An 18818-nucleotide genomic window follows, 5' to 3' on the forward strand; every position below is an offset into this window, starting at 1 on the left:
GTGTGTGTGTATGTATATACTCTACTCCTATGTGTAAGATATGTGTGTGTGTATGTATATACTCTACTCCTATGTGTAAGAGGTGACATCACCTAATAGTTACATCACATTATAACTCATCAGTGACATCACCTAATAGTTACATCACATTATAACTCATCAGTGACATCACCCAGTAGTTACATCACATTATATCTCATCAGTGACATCACCCAGTAGTTACATCACATTATATCTCATCTGTGACATCACCCAGTAGTTACATAACATTATATCTCATCTGTGACATCACCCAGTAGTTACATAACATTATATCTCATCTGTGACATCACCCAGTAGTTACATCACATTATATCTCATCTGTGACATCACCCAGTAGTTACATAACATTATAATTCATCAGTGACATCACCTAATAGTTACATCACACTATAACTCATCTGTGACATCACTCAGTAGTTACATCACATTATATCTCATCTGTGACATCACCCAGTAGTTACATCACATTATAACTCATCAGTGACATCACCTAATAGTTACATCACATTATAACTCATCAGTTACATCACCCAGTAGTTACATGACCTCACATTATAACTCATCTCTGACATCACGCAGTAGTTACATGGCCTCACATTAAAACTCACCTGAGACGTCGCCCAATAGTTGCATCACATTATAACTCATCTGTGACATCACCCAACAGTTACATCACATTATAACTCATCTGTGACATCACCCAATAGTTACATGGCCTCACACTATAACTCATCTGTGACATCACCCAGTAGTTACATTACATTATAACTCATCTGTGACATCACCCAATAGTTGCATCACATTATAACTCATCTGTGGCATCACTCAACAGTTACATCACATTATAACTCATCTGTGACATCACCGAGTAGTTACATGACCTCACATTAGAGCTCATCTGTGACATCACCCAATAGTTACATCACATTATAACTCATCTGTGACATCACCCAAAAGTTGCTTCACATTATAACTCATCTGTGACATCACTCAACAGTTACATCACATTATAACTCATCTGTGACATCACCCAGTAGTTACATCGCCTCACATTATAAGTCATCTGTGACATCACCCAATAGTTACATCACATTATAACTCATCTGTGACATCACATCACATTATAACTCATCAGTGACCCAGTAGTTACATGGCCTCACATTAAAACTCATCTGTGACATCACCCAATAGTTGCATCACATTATAACTCACCTGTGACATCACCCAACAGTTACATCACATTATAACTCATCTGTGACATCACCCAGTAGTTACATGGCCTCACATTATATCTCATCTGTGACATCACCCAGTAGTTACATCACATTATAACTCATCTGTGACATCACCCAGTAGTTACATGACCTCACATTATAACTCATCTGTGACATCACCCAGTAGTTACATCACATTATAACTCATCAGTGACATCACCCAGTAGTTACATCACATTATATCTCATCTGTGACATCACCCAGTAGTTACATGACCTCACATTATATCTCATCTGTGACATCACCCAGTAGTTACATCACATTATATCTCATCTGTGACATCACCCAGTAGTTACATTACATTATATCTCATCTGTGACATCACCCAGTAGTTACATCACATTATATCTAATCTGTGACATCACCCAGTAGTTACATGACCTCACATTATATCTCATCTGTGACATCACCCAGTAGTTACATCACATTATATCTCATCTGTGACATCACCCAGTAGTTACATCACATTATATCTCATCTGTGACATCACGCAGTAGTTACATCACATTATATCTCATCTGTGACATCACCCAGTAGTTACATCACATTATATCTCATCTGTGACATCACCCAGTAGTTACATCACATTATATCTCATCTGTGACATCACCCAGTAGTTACATCACATTATATCTCATCTGTGACATCACCCAGTAGTTACATGGCCTCACATTATAGCTCATCTGTGACATCACCCAGTAGTTACATCACATTATATCTCATCTGTGACATCACCCAGTAGTTACATCACATTATATCTCATCTGTGACATCACCAAGTAGTTACATCACATTATATATCTCATCTGTGACATCACCCAGTAGTTACATGGCCTCACATTATAGCTCATCTGTGACATCACCCAGTAGTTACATGGCCTCACACTATAACTTATCTGTGACTTCACCCAGTAGTTACATCACATTGTATCTCATCTGTGACATCACCCAGTAGTTACACCTCCTCACGTTATTACCCAGATACACAGTATCTCATATATATTCCTCAGGTAACGTCATTGCTCTTTTCTTCTGTAGATTGTCGGACATTATGATGGAATAATAAAGCAAATGAACTGGACAGGAATTCCCATTCTGTGGCTGGCGGGCTCTCCGCCCCTAGACAGCCCCCCCTGTGTTTTTGATACTGAGGACCCCACATGTGTGAAGAGTACGTGAGTCTCATACAGTACAGTCCTACTTGCTCTCACTTTTTTTATAGAGCCGGCATTCAGGATATAATGTCTCTTCTGTGTCCGTCTCCCAGCTCCTCTTTCCACATTCGGGATGGTGGCTCTTGGCGCGGGGATCACCCTGCTTATATTTGGGATGGCGAGCATCCTTATTCTGAGGTGAGTGTCCCATCATATACCTACAAGTATGGAGACACCTGGCCAATGAAACCAATACTGATCAACACAAGGGTGGTGTCCCTTTGGGAGCAAAGGAAGCGAGGGGTCACAAAGAGACAGTATAATCTCTGTCCTAAAGGCTAGCCGGCCCATGTTATAGTGCTAGGGCTGTTCCTAATCTCCTTGGGCTTTGGGGGCCTGGGTAATAGTTCTGAGACTCAGCCTGCATAGTAGTCCCTATAACTGTATATAATGCCAAGAGAGTGACATTAATATACCACAACTTATTATTATCCTTTATATGGCGCCACAAGGGGTCCGCAGCGCCCAATTACAGAGCACATAAATAAAAATCAAAGCGGGACAATAGCGACTTACAGCTGATGACAATATAGGACAAGTACAGGGTAAATACACATGGCTACATCAGCAGATGACACTGGAATAAGTATCAGGTGGCAGAATATTGCTGGATGTGGTGCAGATGAATATTATTAAAGTAATAGAGGGATAAGCAGATGAGGGAAGAGGGCCCTGCTCGTGAGAGCTTACATTCTAAAGGGATGGGGCAGGCAGGCAATCACTCCTCCGATATTCTTGTTCACCATTTTTTTCAGTTGATAATTACATATTTTCTTTTTTTGATCCGTCATTATCCAAATGAGAAAAAGGAAAATACCTCTAGAGCTCGGCCAGTATATGGTCACCCACACTCAGTCCGGCCAGCGTGGGAAATGACAGGGGGGGGCTATAGATATTTTCAGCCATTTTGTCATACCATTATGTTTTTTTGGTGCTTATTTCCCCCCCTCCCCCCATTTGGATTATAAAAGGTATGGCATTGAGTTTGGGCAGAGTAACAAGGATCCCCTGACTCGCTGCGTCTGTCTGTCTGCAGGAAGCTGATGTTGGAGAAGGAGCTAGCCAGTATGCTGTGGAGGATCCGATGGGAGGAACTGCAGTTTGGGAATTCTGAACGATACCACAAATGTGCCGGGAGCCGGCTCACGCTGTCGTTAGTGAGAGAACCCCATTGTCTTATCCTTTATTAACTGCCCCAAGCACTATATAATCCCATATACTGTACTCTTCACTGCATGTAACCTTTCTATTAACCCATACTGTATATTATTATCAGTATCTCACTCCCCATTCCTCCAATTATCACTGCCCTCATCATATTATTCCATACAGTATACCTCCTCCCCCTCTCTATTGTTCTATATACCTCCTCCCTATAACTCCTCCTGTTACTCTATATACCTCCTCCCCCTCTCTATTGTTCTATATACCTCCTCCCTATAACTCCTCCTGTTACTCTATATACCTCCTCCCTATAACTCCTCCTGTTACTCTATATACCTCCTCCCCCTCTCTATTGTTCTATATACCTCCTCCCTATAACTCCTCCTGTTACTCTATATACCTCCTCCCCCTCTCTATTGTTCTATATACCTCCTCCCTATAACTCCTCCTGTTACTCTATATACCTCCTCCCTATAACTCCTCCTGTTACTCTATATACCTCCTCCCTATAACTCCTCCTGTTACTCTATATACCTCCTCCCCCTCTCTATTGTTCTATATACCTCCTCCCTATAACTCCTCCTGTTACTCTATATACCTCCTCCCCCTCTCTATTGTTCTATATACCTCCTCCCTATAACTCCTCCTGTTACTCTATATACCTCCTCCCTATAACTCCTCCTGTTACTCTATATACCTCCTCCCTATAACTCCTTCTGTTACTCTATATACCTCCTCCCTATAACTCCTCCTGTTACTCTATATACCTCCTCCCCTCTCTATTGTTCTATATACCTCCTCCCTATAACTCCTCCTGTTACTCTATATACCTCCTCCCCCTCTCTATTGTTCTATATACCTCCTCCCTATAACTCCTCCTGTTACTCTATATACCTCCTCCCTATAACTCCTCCTGTTACTCTATATACCTCCTCCCCCTCTCTATTGTTCTATATACCTCCTCCCTATAACTCCTCCTGTTACTCTATATACCTCCTCCCTATAACTCCTCCTGTTACTCTATATACCTCCTCCCCCTCTCTATTGTTCTATATACCTCCTCCCTATAACTCCTCCTGTTACTCTATATACCTCCTCCCTATAACTCCTCCTGTTACTCTATATACCTCCTCCCTGTCTCCTATTGTTCTATATACCTCCTCCCTATAACTCCTCCTGTTACTCTATATACCTCCTCCCTATAACTCCTCCTGTTACTCTATATACCTCCTCCCTGTCTCCTATTGTTCTATATACCTCCTCCCTATAACTCCTCCTGTTACTCTATATACCTCCTCCCTATAACTCCTCCTGTTACTCTATATACCTCCTCCCTGTCTCCTATTGTTCTATATACCTCCTCCCTATAACTCCTCCTGTTACTCTATATACCTCCTCCCTATAACTCCTCCTGTTACTCTATATATCTCCTCCCTATAACTCCTCCTGTTACTCTATATACCTCCTCCCCCTCTCTATTGTTCTATATACCTCCTCCCTATAACTCCTCCTGTTACTCTATATACCTCCTCCCTATAACTCCTCCTTTTACTCTATATTCCGCCTCCCTATCTCCTGCTATTCTATATACCTGTACCTCTTCCCTATAACTCCTCCCATTATTCTCTATACCTCCTTCCTATCTCCTATTATGCTATATACCTCCTCCCTATAACTCCTCCTGTTACTCCATATACCTCCTCCCTGTCTCCTATTATTCTATATACCTCCTCCCTGTCTCCTATTATTCTATATACCTCCTCCCTGTCTCCTATTATTCTATATACCTCCTCCCTGTCTCCTATTATTCTATATACCTCCTCCCTGTCTCCTATAATTCTATATACCTCCTCCCTATCTCCTATTATTCTATACTAGGTGCTTCATCGCACCCTACGGGCGCTCTTCACACCGTCGCAAGGGGCTATGCCCCCTTAACCCTTACATGCCTATCTGGGGTTCAATATTTGTATTATATGGAGTATTACCTGCATTCCTTTGTTAGTGGTTAAATATTGCACAATGAAAGGGCGTGCGATGGTGAAGGAGGCGCAGCTCCTTGCGACGGCGTGAATAGCACCTGCAGGGCACGAGGCGGCAGGACCAGGACAGAGGTGACAGGGCCAGGATAGGGTTGACAGGGCAAGCACAGGGGTGACAGGGCCAGGATAGGAATAACAGGGCCAGGATAAGGGTGATAGGGCCAGGCCAGGGGTGACAGGGCCAGGCCAGGGGTGACAGGGCCAGGCCAGGGGTGACAGGGCCAGGCCAGGGGTGACAGGGCCAGGCCAGGGGTGACAGGGCCAGGCCAGGGGTGACAGGGCCAGGATAAGGGTGACAGGGCCAGGATAAGGGTGACAGGGCCAGGATAGGGGTGACAGGGCCAGGATAAGGGTGACAGGGCCAGGATAAGGGTGACAGGGCCAGGATAAGGGTGACAAGGCCAGGCCAGGGGTGACGGGGCCAGGCCAGGGGTGACGGGGCCAGGCCAGGGGTGACAGGGCCAGGATAAGGGTGACAGGGCCAGGATAGGGGTGACAGGGCCAGGATAGGGGTGACAGGGCCAGGATAAGGGTGACAGGGCCAGGATAAGGGTGACGGGGCCAGGATAAGGGTGACGGGGCCAGGATAAGGGTGACGGGGCCAGGCCAGGGGTGACAGGGCAAGGCCAGGGGTGACAGGGCCAGGATAGGGGTAACAGGGCCAGGATAGGGGTGACAGGGCCAGGCCAGGGGTGACAGGGACATGACAGAACACGGGAGAGATTGGTATTAGGGACAGAACAGTGGTGACAGACAGATGTGTCTTACCGGAGTCACTGCTGCTGGCTGCTGCTGTTCCACTCCAACCTGTTGGGATCTGCTGCTGGTGGAGACTTGGCATGGCTGACTCTCTCAGGCTGGAGTCCTGCTTCCTCTGCCCGTCCGCATCCCTCCCCCCTCCTCAGTCACACACCGCAGCCTCCCTGCTTTCTTCTGCCTGTGCGGGTGTGTAGGGGGAGCAACCACCCCCTCTGGATTTACTCCTAGCTGAGGGGCCAAAATCCCATTAAAAAAAAAAAATCAATTCCCGGAATTTGCATTAGGGGGCGTGGCCACGTGTCCGCAATTAGGCCACGCTCCCAAACCCACAGCAGGCACAGCAATGAGATAGGCCCCCCTGTCTCAAGTGCCCTGGGGCCCCCGGACTCATAATCCACCCCTGGGGGCATGCCAGCAGCTCACAGAGCACTGGGCATACCCCCTCACAGACGAAAACAGGGGCGTGGCTCGTGATCGTGGGTGCTCCTGCGAAGCCACGCCCCTTTTATTTGACCACGCCCCCTTTTCACCGTATGTGTGTCCCTCCTTCTTCCTGAAGAAAGCTGGGAGGTATGCACCCCTGTCTGCCTGAAGAAAGCTGGGAGGTATGCACCCCTGCCTGTGCCATGCCCATACCATCTGCTTCTGATCCTAGTCTCCGACTCCTACAGATTTGCCCAGATCTGTGACTCATTTGACTAACTCCGCCCAGTGTTGTGACTCCGCCCAGCGTTAGCAAATGAAGCACAAAGTCACAGATCTGGGCTATTATATAGGAGATACCTCCTCCCTATAACTCCTCCTATTATTCTATATACCTCCTCCCTATAACTCCTTCTATTATTCTATATACCTCCTCCCTATAACTCCTCCTATTATTCTATATACCTCCTCCCTATAACTCCTTCTATTATTCTATATACCTCCTCCCTATAACTCCTTCTATTATTCTATATACTGTACCTTCTCCCTATAACTCCTCCTATTATTCTATATACCCTCTCCCTATTACTCCTCCTATTATTCTATATACCTCCTCCCTATAACTCCTTCTATTGTTCTATATACCTCCTCCTTATAACTCCTTCTATTATTCTATATACCTCCTCCCTATAACTCCTTCTATTATTCTATATACTGTACCTTCTCCCTATAACTCCTCCTATTATTCTATATACCCTCTCCCTATTACTCCTCCTATTATTCTATATACCTCCTCCCTATAACTCCTTCTATTATTCTATATACCTCCTCCTTATAACTCCTTCTATTATTCTATATACCTCTCCCTATAACTCCTCCTGTTACTCTATTTACCTCCTCCCTGTCTCCAATTATTCTATATACCTCCTCCTTATCTCCTATTATGCTATATACCTCCTCCCTATCTCCTATTATTCTATACTAGGTGCTTCATCGCGCCCTACGGGCGCTCTTCACACCGTCGCAAGGGGCTACGCCCCCTTAACCCTTACATGCCTATCTGGGGTTCAATATTTGTATTATATGGAGTATTACCTGCATTCCTTTGTTAGTGGTTAAATATTGCACAATGAAAGGGCGTGCGATGGTGAAGGAGGCGCAGCCCCTTGCGACGGCGTGAACAGCACCTGCAGGGCACGATGTACAGAATGTAGCGGGTGCGGGGGGACTGCGGATGGGGGAGGGTGTCTGTAGATGCTGCGGGTGGAGAGGTGTGCCAGGACAGGGGCGACGGGGCCAGGACAGAAATGACAGGGACAGGATAGGAGTGACAGGGCCAGGGTAGGGGCGGCAGGACCAGGACAGAGGTGACAGGGCCAGGATAGGGTTGACAGGGCAAGCACAGGGGTGACAGGGCCAGGATAGGAGTAACAGGGCCAGGATAGGGGTTACAGGGCCAGGATAGGGGTGACAGGGCCAGGATAAGGGTGAAAGGGCCAGGATAGGGGTGACAGGGCCAGGATAGGGGTGACAGGGCCAGGATAGGGGTGACAGGGCCAGGCCAGGGGTGACAGGGCCAGGCCAGGGGTGACAGGGCCAGGATAGGGGTGACAGGGCCAGGATAAGGGTGACAGGGCCAGGATAAGGGTGACAGGGCTAGGATAGGGGTGACAGGGCCAGGATAAGGGTGACAGGGCCAGGATAAGGGTGACAGGGCAAGCACAGGGGTGACAGGGCCAGGATAGGGGTGACAGGGCCAGGATAAGGGTGACAGGGCCAGGATAAGGGTGACAGGGCTAGGATAGGGGTGACAGGGCCAGGATAAGGGTGACAGGGCCAGGATAAGGGTGACAGGGCAAGCACAGGGGTGACAGGGCCAGGATAGGAGTGACAGAGCCAGGATAAGGGTGACAGGGCCAGGATAAGGGTGACAGGGCAAGGCCAGGGGTGACAGGGCCAGGATAGGGGTAACAGGGCCAGGATAAGGGTGACAGGGCCAGGATAGGGGTGACAGGGCAAGGCCAGGGGTGATAGGGCCAGGATAAGGGTGACAGGGCAAGGCCAGGGGTGACAGGGCAAGGCCAGGGGTGACAGGGCCAGGATAGGGGTGACAGGGCCAGGAGAAGGGTGACAGGGCCAGGATAAGGGTGACAGGGCCAGGATAGGGGTGACAGGGCCAGGATAAGGGTGACAGGGCCAGGATAAGGGTGACAGGGCCAGGATAGGGGTGACAGGGCCAGGATAGGGGTGACAGGGCCAGGATAGGGGTGACAGGGCCAGGATAAGGGTGACAGGGCAAGGCCAGGGGTGACAGGGACATGACAGAACGGGTGTAGTACGGCTGACCGGCGGTCTCCTGACCGCCGGTCAGCTTACCGATGCCGGGATCCCGGCAGCATACCGACGCCGGGATCCCGGCAGGGAGGGGCGAGTGCAGCAAGCCCCTTGCAGGCTCGCTGCGCTCGCCACGCTGCGGGCTCGGTGGCGACCTGCGGTCGCCACGGGTTCTATTCCCACTCTATGGGTGTCGTGGACACCCACGAGTGGAAATAGTCCCTGTTGGTCGGCATGCCGACCATCGGGACAGTGACCCGTCGGGCTGGTGTAGGAGGTCATGTGACTGTCGATCAGCTGACCGGCGGTCACATGAATACCACCCGACAGAACACAGGGCACGGGAGAGATTGGTATTAGGGACAGAACAGTGCTGACAGACAGATGTGTGTTACCGGAGTCACTGCTGCTGGCTGCTGCTGTTCCACTCCAACCTGTTGGGATCTGCTGCAGGTGGAGACTTGGCATGGCTGACTCTCTCAGGCTGGAGTCCTGCTTCCTCTGCCCGTCCGCATCCCTCCCCCCTCCTCAGTCACACACCGCGGACCTCGCACGGCTGCCGGGCACTGTGGTAAGGGGAGACTGGGAGTGACTGGTTAGCCCCCAGGAGACGCTGCGGCTGGAGGGAGGAGGGGGTCGGAGCCTTCAAGCAGCGCGGACTTCTGCAGCGCTACCCACCGGCTAAAGTGTGTGAAGGAGCTGGGCGCACTCCACTGCGGGTGGCAGCGCTGCAGCTAGCGGTGGGGTTGCCGGGGCTGGAGATAACAGAGGCAGTACGGAACCTGCACAGCGGCAGGTGCCCCACAAAACTGCAGCTAAGAAGCTTGGAGTGTTCCAGAAAGTGACGCTCCTCCGCGTCAGAGAGCCCCTGCTGAGTATGCTGATGTGGGTGGTAAAGCACACAGTGAGCCGGTGCCCGTCTGTCTGTACGGCATACCCCCTCACACACCCCCATACCTCCCAACTGCCCCGATTTTCGCGGGACAGTCCCATTTTTGGGGGTCTGGTGGTGGTGGTGGTGGTGGTGGTGGTGGGGGGGGGGGGGCAGTTGGGAAGCTCCTGTACTCGCTGTTCTGCTTAGCAGAGCAGCGGTGATTAGACTATTTAGTGGAGACAGAGGGTGAGGGGGCATCAGGGGGTACGGATTAAGGGGGGGGGGGGGGTCCGGCAGCAGAGCCGGATTAAGGGGGGGGGGCAGGGGGTACGTACTGTGGGCCCCACAGTTTTAGGGGGCCCCCCGGCTGGAGTAGCTCTGTCCCAGCTCTGAAGCTCCCCCGTCCTGCCAGCAACAGCATTGTGTTACAGTCAGCACACGCTGCTGCGTGTTGGCAGGTCTGTGGTGTTGCAGGGAGGCAGCAGTCTCCCTGCTTTCTTCTGCCTGTGCGGGTGTGTAGGGGGAGCGACCACCCCCTCTGGATTTACTCCTAGCTAAGGGGCCAAAATCCCATAAAAAAAAAATCAATTCCCGGAATTTGCATAAGGGGGCGTGGCCACGTGTCCGCAATTAGGCCACGCTCCCAAACCCACAGCAGGCACAGCAATGAGATAGGCCCCCCTGTCTCAAGTGCCCTGGGGCCCCCGGACTCATAATCCACCCCTGGGGGCATGCCAGCAGCTCACAGAGCGCTGGGCATGCCCCCTCACTGACGAAAACAGGGGCGTGGCTCGTGATCGTGGGTGCTCCCGCGTAGCCACGCCCCTTTTATTTGTCCACGCCCCCTTTTCACCGTATGTGTGTCCCTCCTTCTTCCTGAAGAAAGCTGGGAGGTATGCACCCCTGCCTGTGCCATGCCCATACCATCTGCTTCTGATCCTAGTCTCCTATAGATTTGCCCAGATCTGTGACTCATTTGACTAACTCCGCCCAGTGTTGTGACTCCGCCCAGCGTTAGCAAATGAAGCACAAAGTCACAGATCTGGGCTATTATATAGGAGATACCTCCTCCCTATAACTCCTCCTATTATTCTATATACCTCCTCCCTATAACTCCTTCTATTATTCTATATACCTCCTCCTTATAACTCCTTCTATTATTCTATATACCTCCTCCCTATAACTCCTCCTATTATTCTATATACTGTACCTTCTCCCTATAACTCCTCCTTTTATTCTATATACCCTCTCCCTATTACTCCTCCTATTATTCTATATACTGTACCTTCTCCCTATAACTCCTCCTATTATTCTATATACTGTACCTTCTCCCTATAACTCCTCCTATTATTCTATATACCCTCTCCCTATTACTCCTCCTATTATTCTATATACCTCCTTCCTATATCTCCTATTATTCTGTATACCTCCTCCTTATCTCCTATTACTCTATATACCGCCTCCCTATCTCCTATAATTCTATATACCTCCTCCCTATAACTCCTCCTATTATTCTATATACCCTCTCCCTATAACTCCTCCTATTATTCTATATACCTCCTCCCTATAACTCCTCCTATTATTCTATATACCCTCTCGCTATAACTCCTCCCAGTGGCGTAACTACTGCCCCCGCAGTCCTCGCGGTGGCTTGGGGGCGAGGGGCTGCGGGGGCGCCACTGACTTAGAACAGATTGACATGCGGACGAGCGTCCGCATGTCAATCTGCGGTCTCCTCTCCCTCCGCTGCTGTGTTGGAGGGACACGGAGGGCACAGCGCGCGCCTCTCCAGTGTCCCTCCTGGCTCTCCGGCCGGTCTAATGAAGGAAGTGCCGTTCGTGAGCTCTGATTGGCTCACGAACCGGCACTTCCTTTATTAGACCCACAGGAGAGCCAGGAAGGACACAGGAGAGACGCGCGCTGTGCCCTCCGTGTCCCTCCAGCACAAAGGAGCGGCAGGGGGGGGGGGAATAGGGGTGCAGGCACTGTGGGGGAATATCTGGCACTGAGGGCATGTACCTGGCGGCACTGTGGGGGAATATCTGGCACTGGGGGCATATACCTGGCGGCACTGTGGGAAAATATCTGGCACTGGGGGCATATACCTGGCGGCACTGTGGGGGAATATCTGGCACTGGGGGCATGTACCTGGCACTGTGTGGAGGAATATCTGGCACTGGGGGCATATACCTGGCACTGTGGGGCAATATCTGGCACTGGGGGGAGCAGGCACTGAGGGGGCTTATGTGACACTGTGGGGGAATATCTGGCACTGGGGGCATATACCTGGCACTGTGGGGGAATATCTGTCACTGAGGGCATGTACCTGGTGGCACTGTGGGGGAATATCTGGCACTGGGGGCATATACCTGGCGGCACTGTGGGGGAATATCTGGCACTGGGGGCATATACCTGGCGGCACTGTGGGGGAATATCTGGCACTGGGGGCATGTTCCTGGCACTGTGTGGAGGAATATCTGGCACTGGGGGCATATACCTGGCACTGTGGGGCAATATCTGGCACTGAGGGGAGCCGGCACTGAGGGGGCTTATGTGACACTGTGGGGGAATATCTGGCACTGGGGGCATATACCTGGCACTGTGGGGAAATATCTGTCACTGAGAGCATGTACCTGGCGGCACTGTGGGGGAATATCTGGCACTGGGGGGAGCAGGCACTGAGGGGGCATATGTGGCACTGTGGGGGAATATCTGGCACTGGAGGCATATACCTGGCACTGTGTGGAGGAATATCTGGCACTGGGGGGCATATACCTGATACTGTGGGGCAATATCTGCCACTGGGGGGAGCAGGCACTGAGGGGGCTTATGTGACACTGTGGGGGAATATCTGGCACTGGGGGCATATACCTGGCACTGTGGGGGAATATCTGGCACTGAGGGCATGTACCTGGCGGCACTGTGGGGGAATATCTGGCACTGGGGGCATATACCTGGCACTGTGTGGAGGAATATCTGGCACTGGGGGCATATACCTGGCACTGTGGGGGAATATCTGGCACTGGGGGGAGCAGGCACTGAGGGGGCATATGTGGCACTGTGGGGGAATATCTGGCACTGGGGGCAAATACCTGGCACTGTGGGGGAATATCTGGCACTGGGGGGAGCAGGCACTGAGGGGGCATATGTGGCACTGTCGGGGAATATCTGGCACTGGGGGCATATACCTGGCACTGTGGGGGAATATCTGGCACTGGGGGCATATTTGGCACTGGGGGGGTATATTTGGCACTGGGGGCATGTACCTGGCACTGTGGGGGAATATCTGGCACTGGGGGCATATGTGGCACTGGGAGCACGGCCCTACCAACAAGCACTACCCCCTAGCAACGAGCATGACACCCAGTGCATGAAACCCCTGGCAACGAGCATGACACCCTGAGCATGAAAATCCCTGACACCGTGCATGGAACCAAGAGCATGAAACTCCTGGCAACGAGCAGGTAATTTAAAAGTAATTAGAAGCCTTACTGTAGAACTTAATGTGTAATGGGCATTACGGTGTGTGGCATAATGTATCACGGACATTGCGGTGTGTGTCATAATGTGTCAGGCATTACGGTGTGTTGTATACTATATCACGATCATTGTGGTATAATGTCTCAGGGTCATTGCGATGTGTGTCATAATGTGTCACAGACATTGTATGTGCTATAATGTATTAGGGGCATTGCAGTGTGTAGCATAATGTATAACGGGCTTTGCGATTCCTGTCGTCATGTGTCACAGGCATTACGGTGTGTGGCATAATGTGTCACAGGCATTACGGTGTGTGGCATAATGTGTCACAGGCATTACGGTGTGTGGCATAATGTGTCGGGGGCATTACAGTGTGTGCATATTGTGTCATGTGCATTATTGTGTGTGGCATAATGTCTAAGGGCCATTGCAGTATGTGGCATAATGTATACTGGGCATTACTATAAGGAGGAAAAATTACAAATAATGTAAGGGGCATGAATCAGGATTATATTTCTTTCCTGTGGTCGCTAACGTCTGGGCGTGCAGGTTGCAAAACTGGGGTATAAGGTAGTCTTTTCCTGCAATGTCACGCCCCTTTATGCGAAGCCACGCCCATTTCAATGAAACCACACCCCTTTTTGGTGACGCGCGCCTTTGGCGCGCACATATTTGTCCCTTTACTACTGCCAATTATGGGGGTGGGGAGGGGGGGGGTGCCGAAGAATTTTTTGGCTTGGGGGAGAAAAATTTCTAGTTACGCCACTGCTCCTATTATTCTATATACTTCCTCTCTATAACTCCTATTATTCTATATACCTCCTCCCTATCTCCTATTACTCTATATACCTTCTCCCTATCTCCTATTATTCTATATACCTCCTCCCTATCTCCTATTACTCTATATACCTTCTCCCTATCTCCTATTATTCTATATACCTCCTCCCTATCTCCTATTACTCTATATACCTTCTCCCTATCTCCTATTGTTCTATATACCTCCTCCCTATAACTCCTCCTATTACTCTATATACCTCCTCTCTATCTCCTACTATTCTATATACCTGTACCTCTTCCCTATAACTCCTCCTGTTATTCTATATACCTCCTCCCTATCTCCTAATATACCTCCTACCTATAACTCCTCCTATTATTCTATATACCCTCTCCCTATAACTCCTCCTATTATTCTATATACCTCCTCCCTATAACTCCTCCTGTTACTCTATATACCTCCTCCCTATCTCCTAATATACCTCCTCCCTATCTCCTAATATACCTCCTACCTATAACTCCTCCTATTATTCTATATACCCTCTCCCTATAACTCCTCCTATTATTCTATATACCTCCTCCCTATAACTCCTCCTGTTACTCTATATACCTCCTCCCTATCTCCTAATATACCTCCTCCCTATCTCCTAATATACCTCCTACCTATAACTCCTCCTATTATTCTATATACCTCCTCCCTATAACTCCTCCTATTATTCTATATACCTCCTCCCCATCTCCTTTTGTTCTATATACCTCCTCCCTATAACGCTTCCTGTTATTCTGTATACGTGTTGCCTATAATTCCTCCTGTAGTTCTATATAGCTCCTCTCTATAACTGCTCTTATTATTCTATAAATCTCCTCCTTATACCTCATCCTGTTATACCATATATACACTTCCTATATATATAGGCTTATCATACTATACCTTTAAACCGGGAATGACACAGGTTCTTTGGCTGACTGATGTCAAGCCTGCATTTCACCTGATTTTAAGCAGCTGGAGAACCTGTGCAATTTATGAGTGTCCCGGTTTAAAGGGCTAGTATGGTGCGCCTATATATATATATATATATATATATATATATATATATATATATATATATATATATATATATATATATATATATATATATATATACCTTCTTCTTATCTCCTCCTATTACTCCAAATTAGCAAAGGAACCTGGGTCACCTCAGACTGCCCGTGGCTCTGACCCATTCCATTCTAAACTCCGCTGACTCCTCTACTCCAGCAACCCACTTTGTTGTGCTGTCTCTTCTCTGTCTGCTGTGCGGTTATAGTGCACTGTATGTTTTATAGTGTGGCAGTGTACAACCGTGTGTATGAGAATGTTGTAGTGCAGCACAGTGTGTGTATGAGGGTGCTGTAGTGCAGCACGGTGTGTTAGTTAGGGAGATGTAGTGCAGAGTAATTTGTGTTTGAAGGGTTTATAGTACAGTACAGTATGTGTATGATCTTGATCTAGTGCAGCACAGTGTGTGTATGGGGGTGATGTAGTATAGCACAGTGTATGAGACAGCTGTAGTGCAGTACAGAGTGTATATGAGGGGATTATAATGCAGCACAGTGTGTGTATGGGGGTGATGTAGTGCAGCACAGTGTATGAGACAGCTGTAGTGCAGTGCAGAGTGTATATGAGGGAATTATAATGCAGCACAGTGTGTGAATGGGGGTGATGTAGGGCAGCACAGTGTATGAGACAGCTGTAGTGCAGTACAGAGTGTATATGAGGGAATTATAATGCAGCATAGTGTGTGTATTGGGGTTATGTAGTGCAGCACAGTGTATGAGACAACTGTAGTGCAGTACAGAGTGTATATGAGAGTGATGTAGTGAAGCACAGCGTGTATATGAAGGGATTATAATGTAGCAAATTGTGTGTTTGAGGGGATTGTAGTGCAGAATAGTGTGTGTATGAGGGTGATTTAGTGCAGCATAGTGTGTGTATGAGGGTGATGTAGTGCAGCATAGTGTGTGTATGAGGGTAATGTAATGCAGCATAGTGTGTGTATGAGGGTGATGTAGTGCAGCATAGTGTGTGTGTGAGGGTGTTGTAGTGCAGCATAGTGTGTGTAAGAGGGTGTTGTAGTGCAGCATAGTGTGTGTATGAGGGGATTGTAATGCAGCATAATGTGTGTGTATGAGGGGTTATATTACATGGTAGTGTGTGTATGAGACAACTGTGGTGTAGCATAGTGTGTGCATGAGGGTGTTGTAGTGCAGCATAGTGTGTGTCTGAGGGTGATGTAGTGCAGCATACTGTGAGTATATGAGTGTAATGTAGTGCAGCATAGTGTGTGCATGAGGGTGTTGTAGTGCAGCATAGTGTGTGTCTGAGGGTGATGTAGTGCAGCATACTGTGAGTATATGAGTGTAATGTAGTGCAGCATAGTGTGTATATGAGGGTGTTGTAGTGCAGCATAGTGTGTGTATGAGGGTGTTGTAGTGCAGCATATTATGTGTTTACCAGGATGATGTAGTGCAGCATAGTGTGTGTATGAGGATGATGTAGTGCAGCATAGTGTGTGTATGAGTGTGATGTAGTGCAGCATTTTGTGTGTATGAGGCTGATGTAGTGCAGCATAGTATGTGTATGAGGGTCATGTGGTGCAGCATATTGTGTGTATGAGGGTATTGTAGTGCAGCATATTGTGTGTATGAGGGTGATGTAGTGCAGCATACTGTGTGTATGAGGGTGATGTAGTGCAGCATAATGTGTGTATGAGGTATTGTAGGGCAGCATAATGTGTGTATGAGGGTGATGTGGTGCAGCATAGTGTGTGTATGAGGATGATGTAGTGCAGCATAGTGTGTGTATGAGGGTGATGTAATGCAGCATAGTCTGTGTATGAGGGTGTTGTAGTGCAGCATAGTGTGTGTATGAGGGTGATGTAATGCAGCATAGTGTGTGTATGAGGGTGATGTAGTGCAGCATAGTGTGTGTATGAGGGTGATGTAATGCAGCATAATGTGGGCATGAGGGTGATGTAGTGCAGCATTGTGTGTATGAGGGTGTTGTAGTGCAGCATAGTGTGTGTATGATGGTGTTGTAGTGCAGCATAGAATGTGTATGAGGGGTGATGTAGTGCAGCATTGTGTGTGTATGAGGGTGCTGTAGGGATGTAGGGCAGCATAGTCTGTGTATGAGGGTGATGTAGTGCAGCATAGTGTGTGTATGAGGGTGATGTAATTCAGCATAGTGTTTGTATAAGGGTGATGTAGTCCAGCATAGTGTGTGTATGAGGGTGATGTAATACAGCATAGTGTGTGCATAAGGGTGATGTAGTGCAGCATTGTGTGTATGAGGGTGCTGTAGTGCAGCATCGTGTGTGTATGAGGGTGTTGTTGTCAGGCATAGTGTGTGTATGAGGATGATGTAGTGCAGCATAGTGTGTGTATGAGGGTGATGTAGTGCAGCATAGTCTGTGTGTGAGGGTGATGTAGTGCAGCATAGTGTGTGTATGAGGCTGTTGTAGTGCAGCATAGCGTGTGTATGAGGATGATGTAGTGCAGCATAGTGTGTGTATGAGGGTGATGTAGTGCAACATAGTCTGTATGATGGTGATGTAGTGCAGCATAGTGTGTGTATGAGGGTGATGTAGTGCAACATAGTCTGTATGATGGTGATGTAGTGCAGCATAGTGTGTGTATGTATGAGGGTGATGTAGTGCAGCATAGTGTGTGTATGAGGGTGATGTAGTGCAGCATTGTGTGTATGAGGGTGCTGTAGTGCAGCATAGTGTGTGTATGAGGGTGATGTAGTGCAGCATAGTCTGTGTATGAGGGTGATGTAGTGCAGCACAGTGTGTGTATGAGGGTGATGTAGTGCAACATAGTGTGTGTATGAGGGTGATGTAGTGCAGCACAGTGTGTGTATGAGGGTGATGTAATGCAGCATAGTCTGTGTATGAGGGTGATGTAGTGCAGTATAGTGTGTGTATGAGGGTGATTTAGTGCAGCATAGTGTGTGTATGAGGGTTATACAGTGCAGCATAGTGTGTGTATGAGGGTGATGTAGTGCAGCATTGTGTGTATGAGGGTGCTGTAGTGCAGCATAGTGTGTGTATGAGGGTGATGTAGTGCAGCATAGTCTGTGTATGAGGGTGATGTAGTGCAGCACAGTGTGTGTATGAGGGTGATGTAATGCAGCATAGTCTGTGTATGAGGGTGATGTAGTGCAGCATAGTGTGTGTATGAGGGTGATGCAATTTAGCATAGTGTGTTTATGAGGGTGATGTAGTGCAGTATAGTGTGTGTATGAGGGTGATTTAGTGCAGCATAGTGTGTGTATGAGGGTGATACAGTGCAGCATAGTGTGTGTATGAGGGTGATGTAGTGCAGCATTGTGTGTGTATGAGGGTGCTGTAGTGCAACATAGTGTGTGTATGAGGGTGATGTAGTGCAGCACAGTG

At 48.4% G+C, this 18818-nt stretch overlaps 1 protein-coding gene across 1 annotated transcript in view; it reads left to right on the top strand.

Moving 5' to 3' along the window:
- The window catches only part of LOC134990257 (atrial natriuretic peptide receptor 2-like), a gene marked incomplete at both ends in the record, with an annotated part of 139378 nt that overhangs the window by 79816 nt on the left and 40744 nt on the right, over positions 1 to 18818 (top strand). The window contains 3 exons of the mRNA XM_063950667.1: positions 2354 to 2486; positions 2583 to 2667; positions 3566 to 3686. Coding sequence (XP_063806737.1) covers positions 2354 to 2486; positions 2583 to 2667; positions 3566 to 3686 — 339 coding nt within the window. The remainder of the gene's footprint in view (positions 1 to 2353; positions 2487 to 2582; positions 2668 to 3565; positions 3687 to 18818) is intronic.

The sequence above is a fragment of the Pseudophryne corroboree genome, unplaced genomic scaffold (genome assembly GCF_028390025.1).
Source record: "Pseudophryne corroboree isolate aPseCor3 unplaced genomic scaffold, aPseCor3.hap2 scaffold_1153, whole genome shotgun sequence".
Classification (NCBI taxonomy): Eukaryota; Metazoa; Chordata; class Amphibia; order Anura; family Myobatrachidae; genus Pseudophryne; species Pseudophryne corroboree.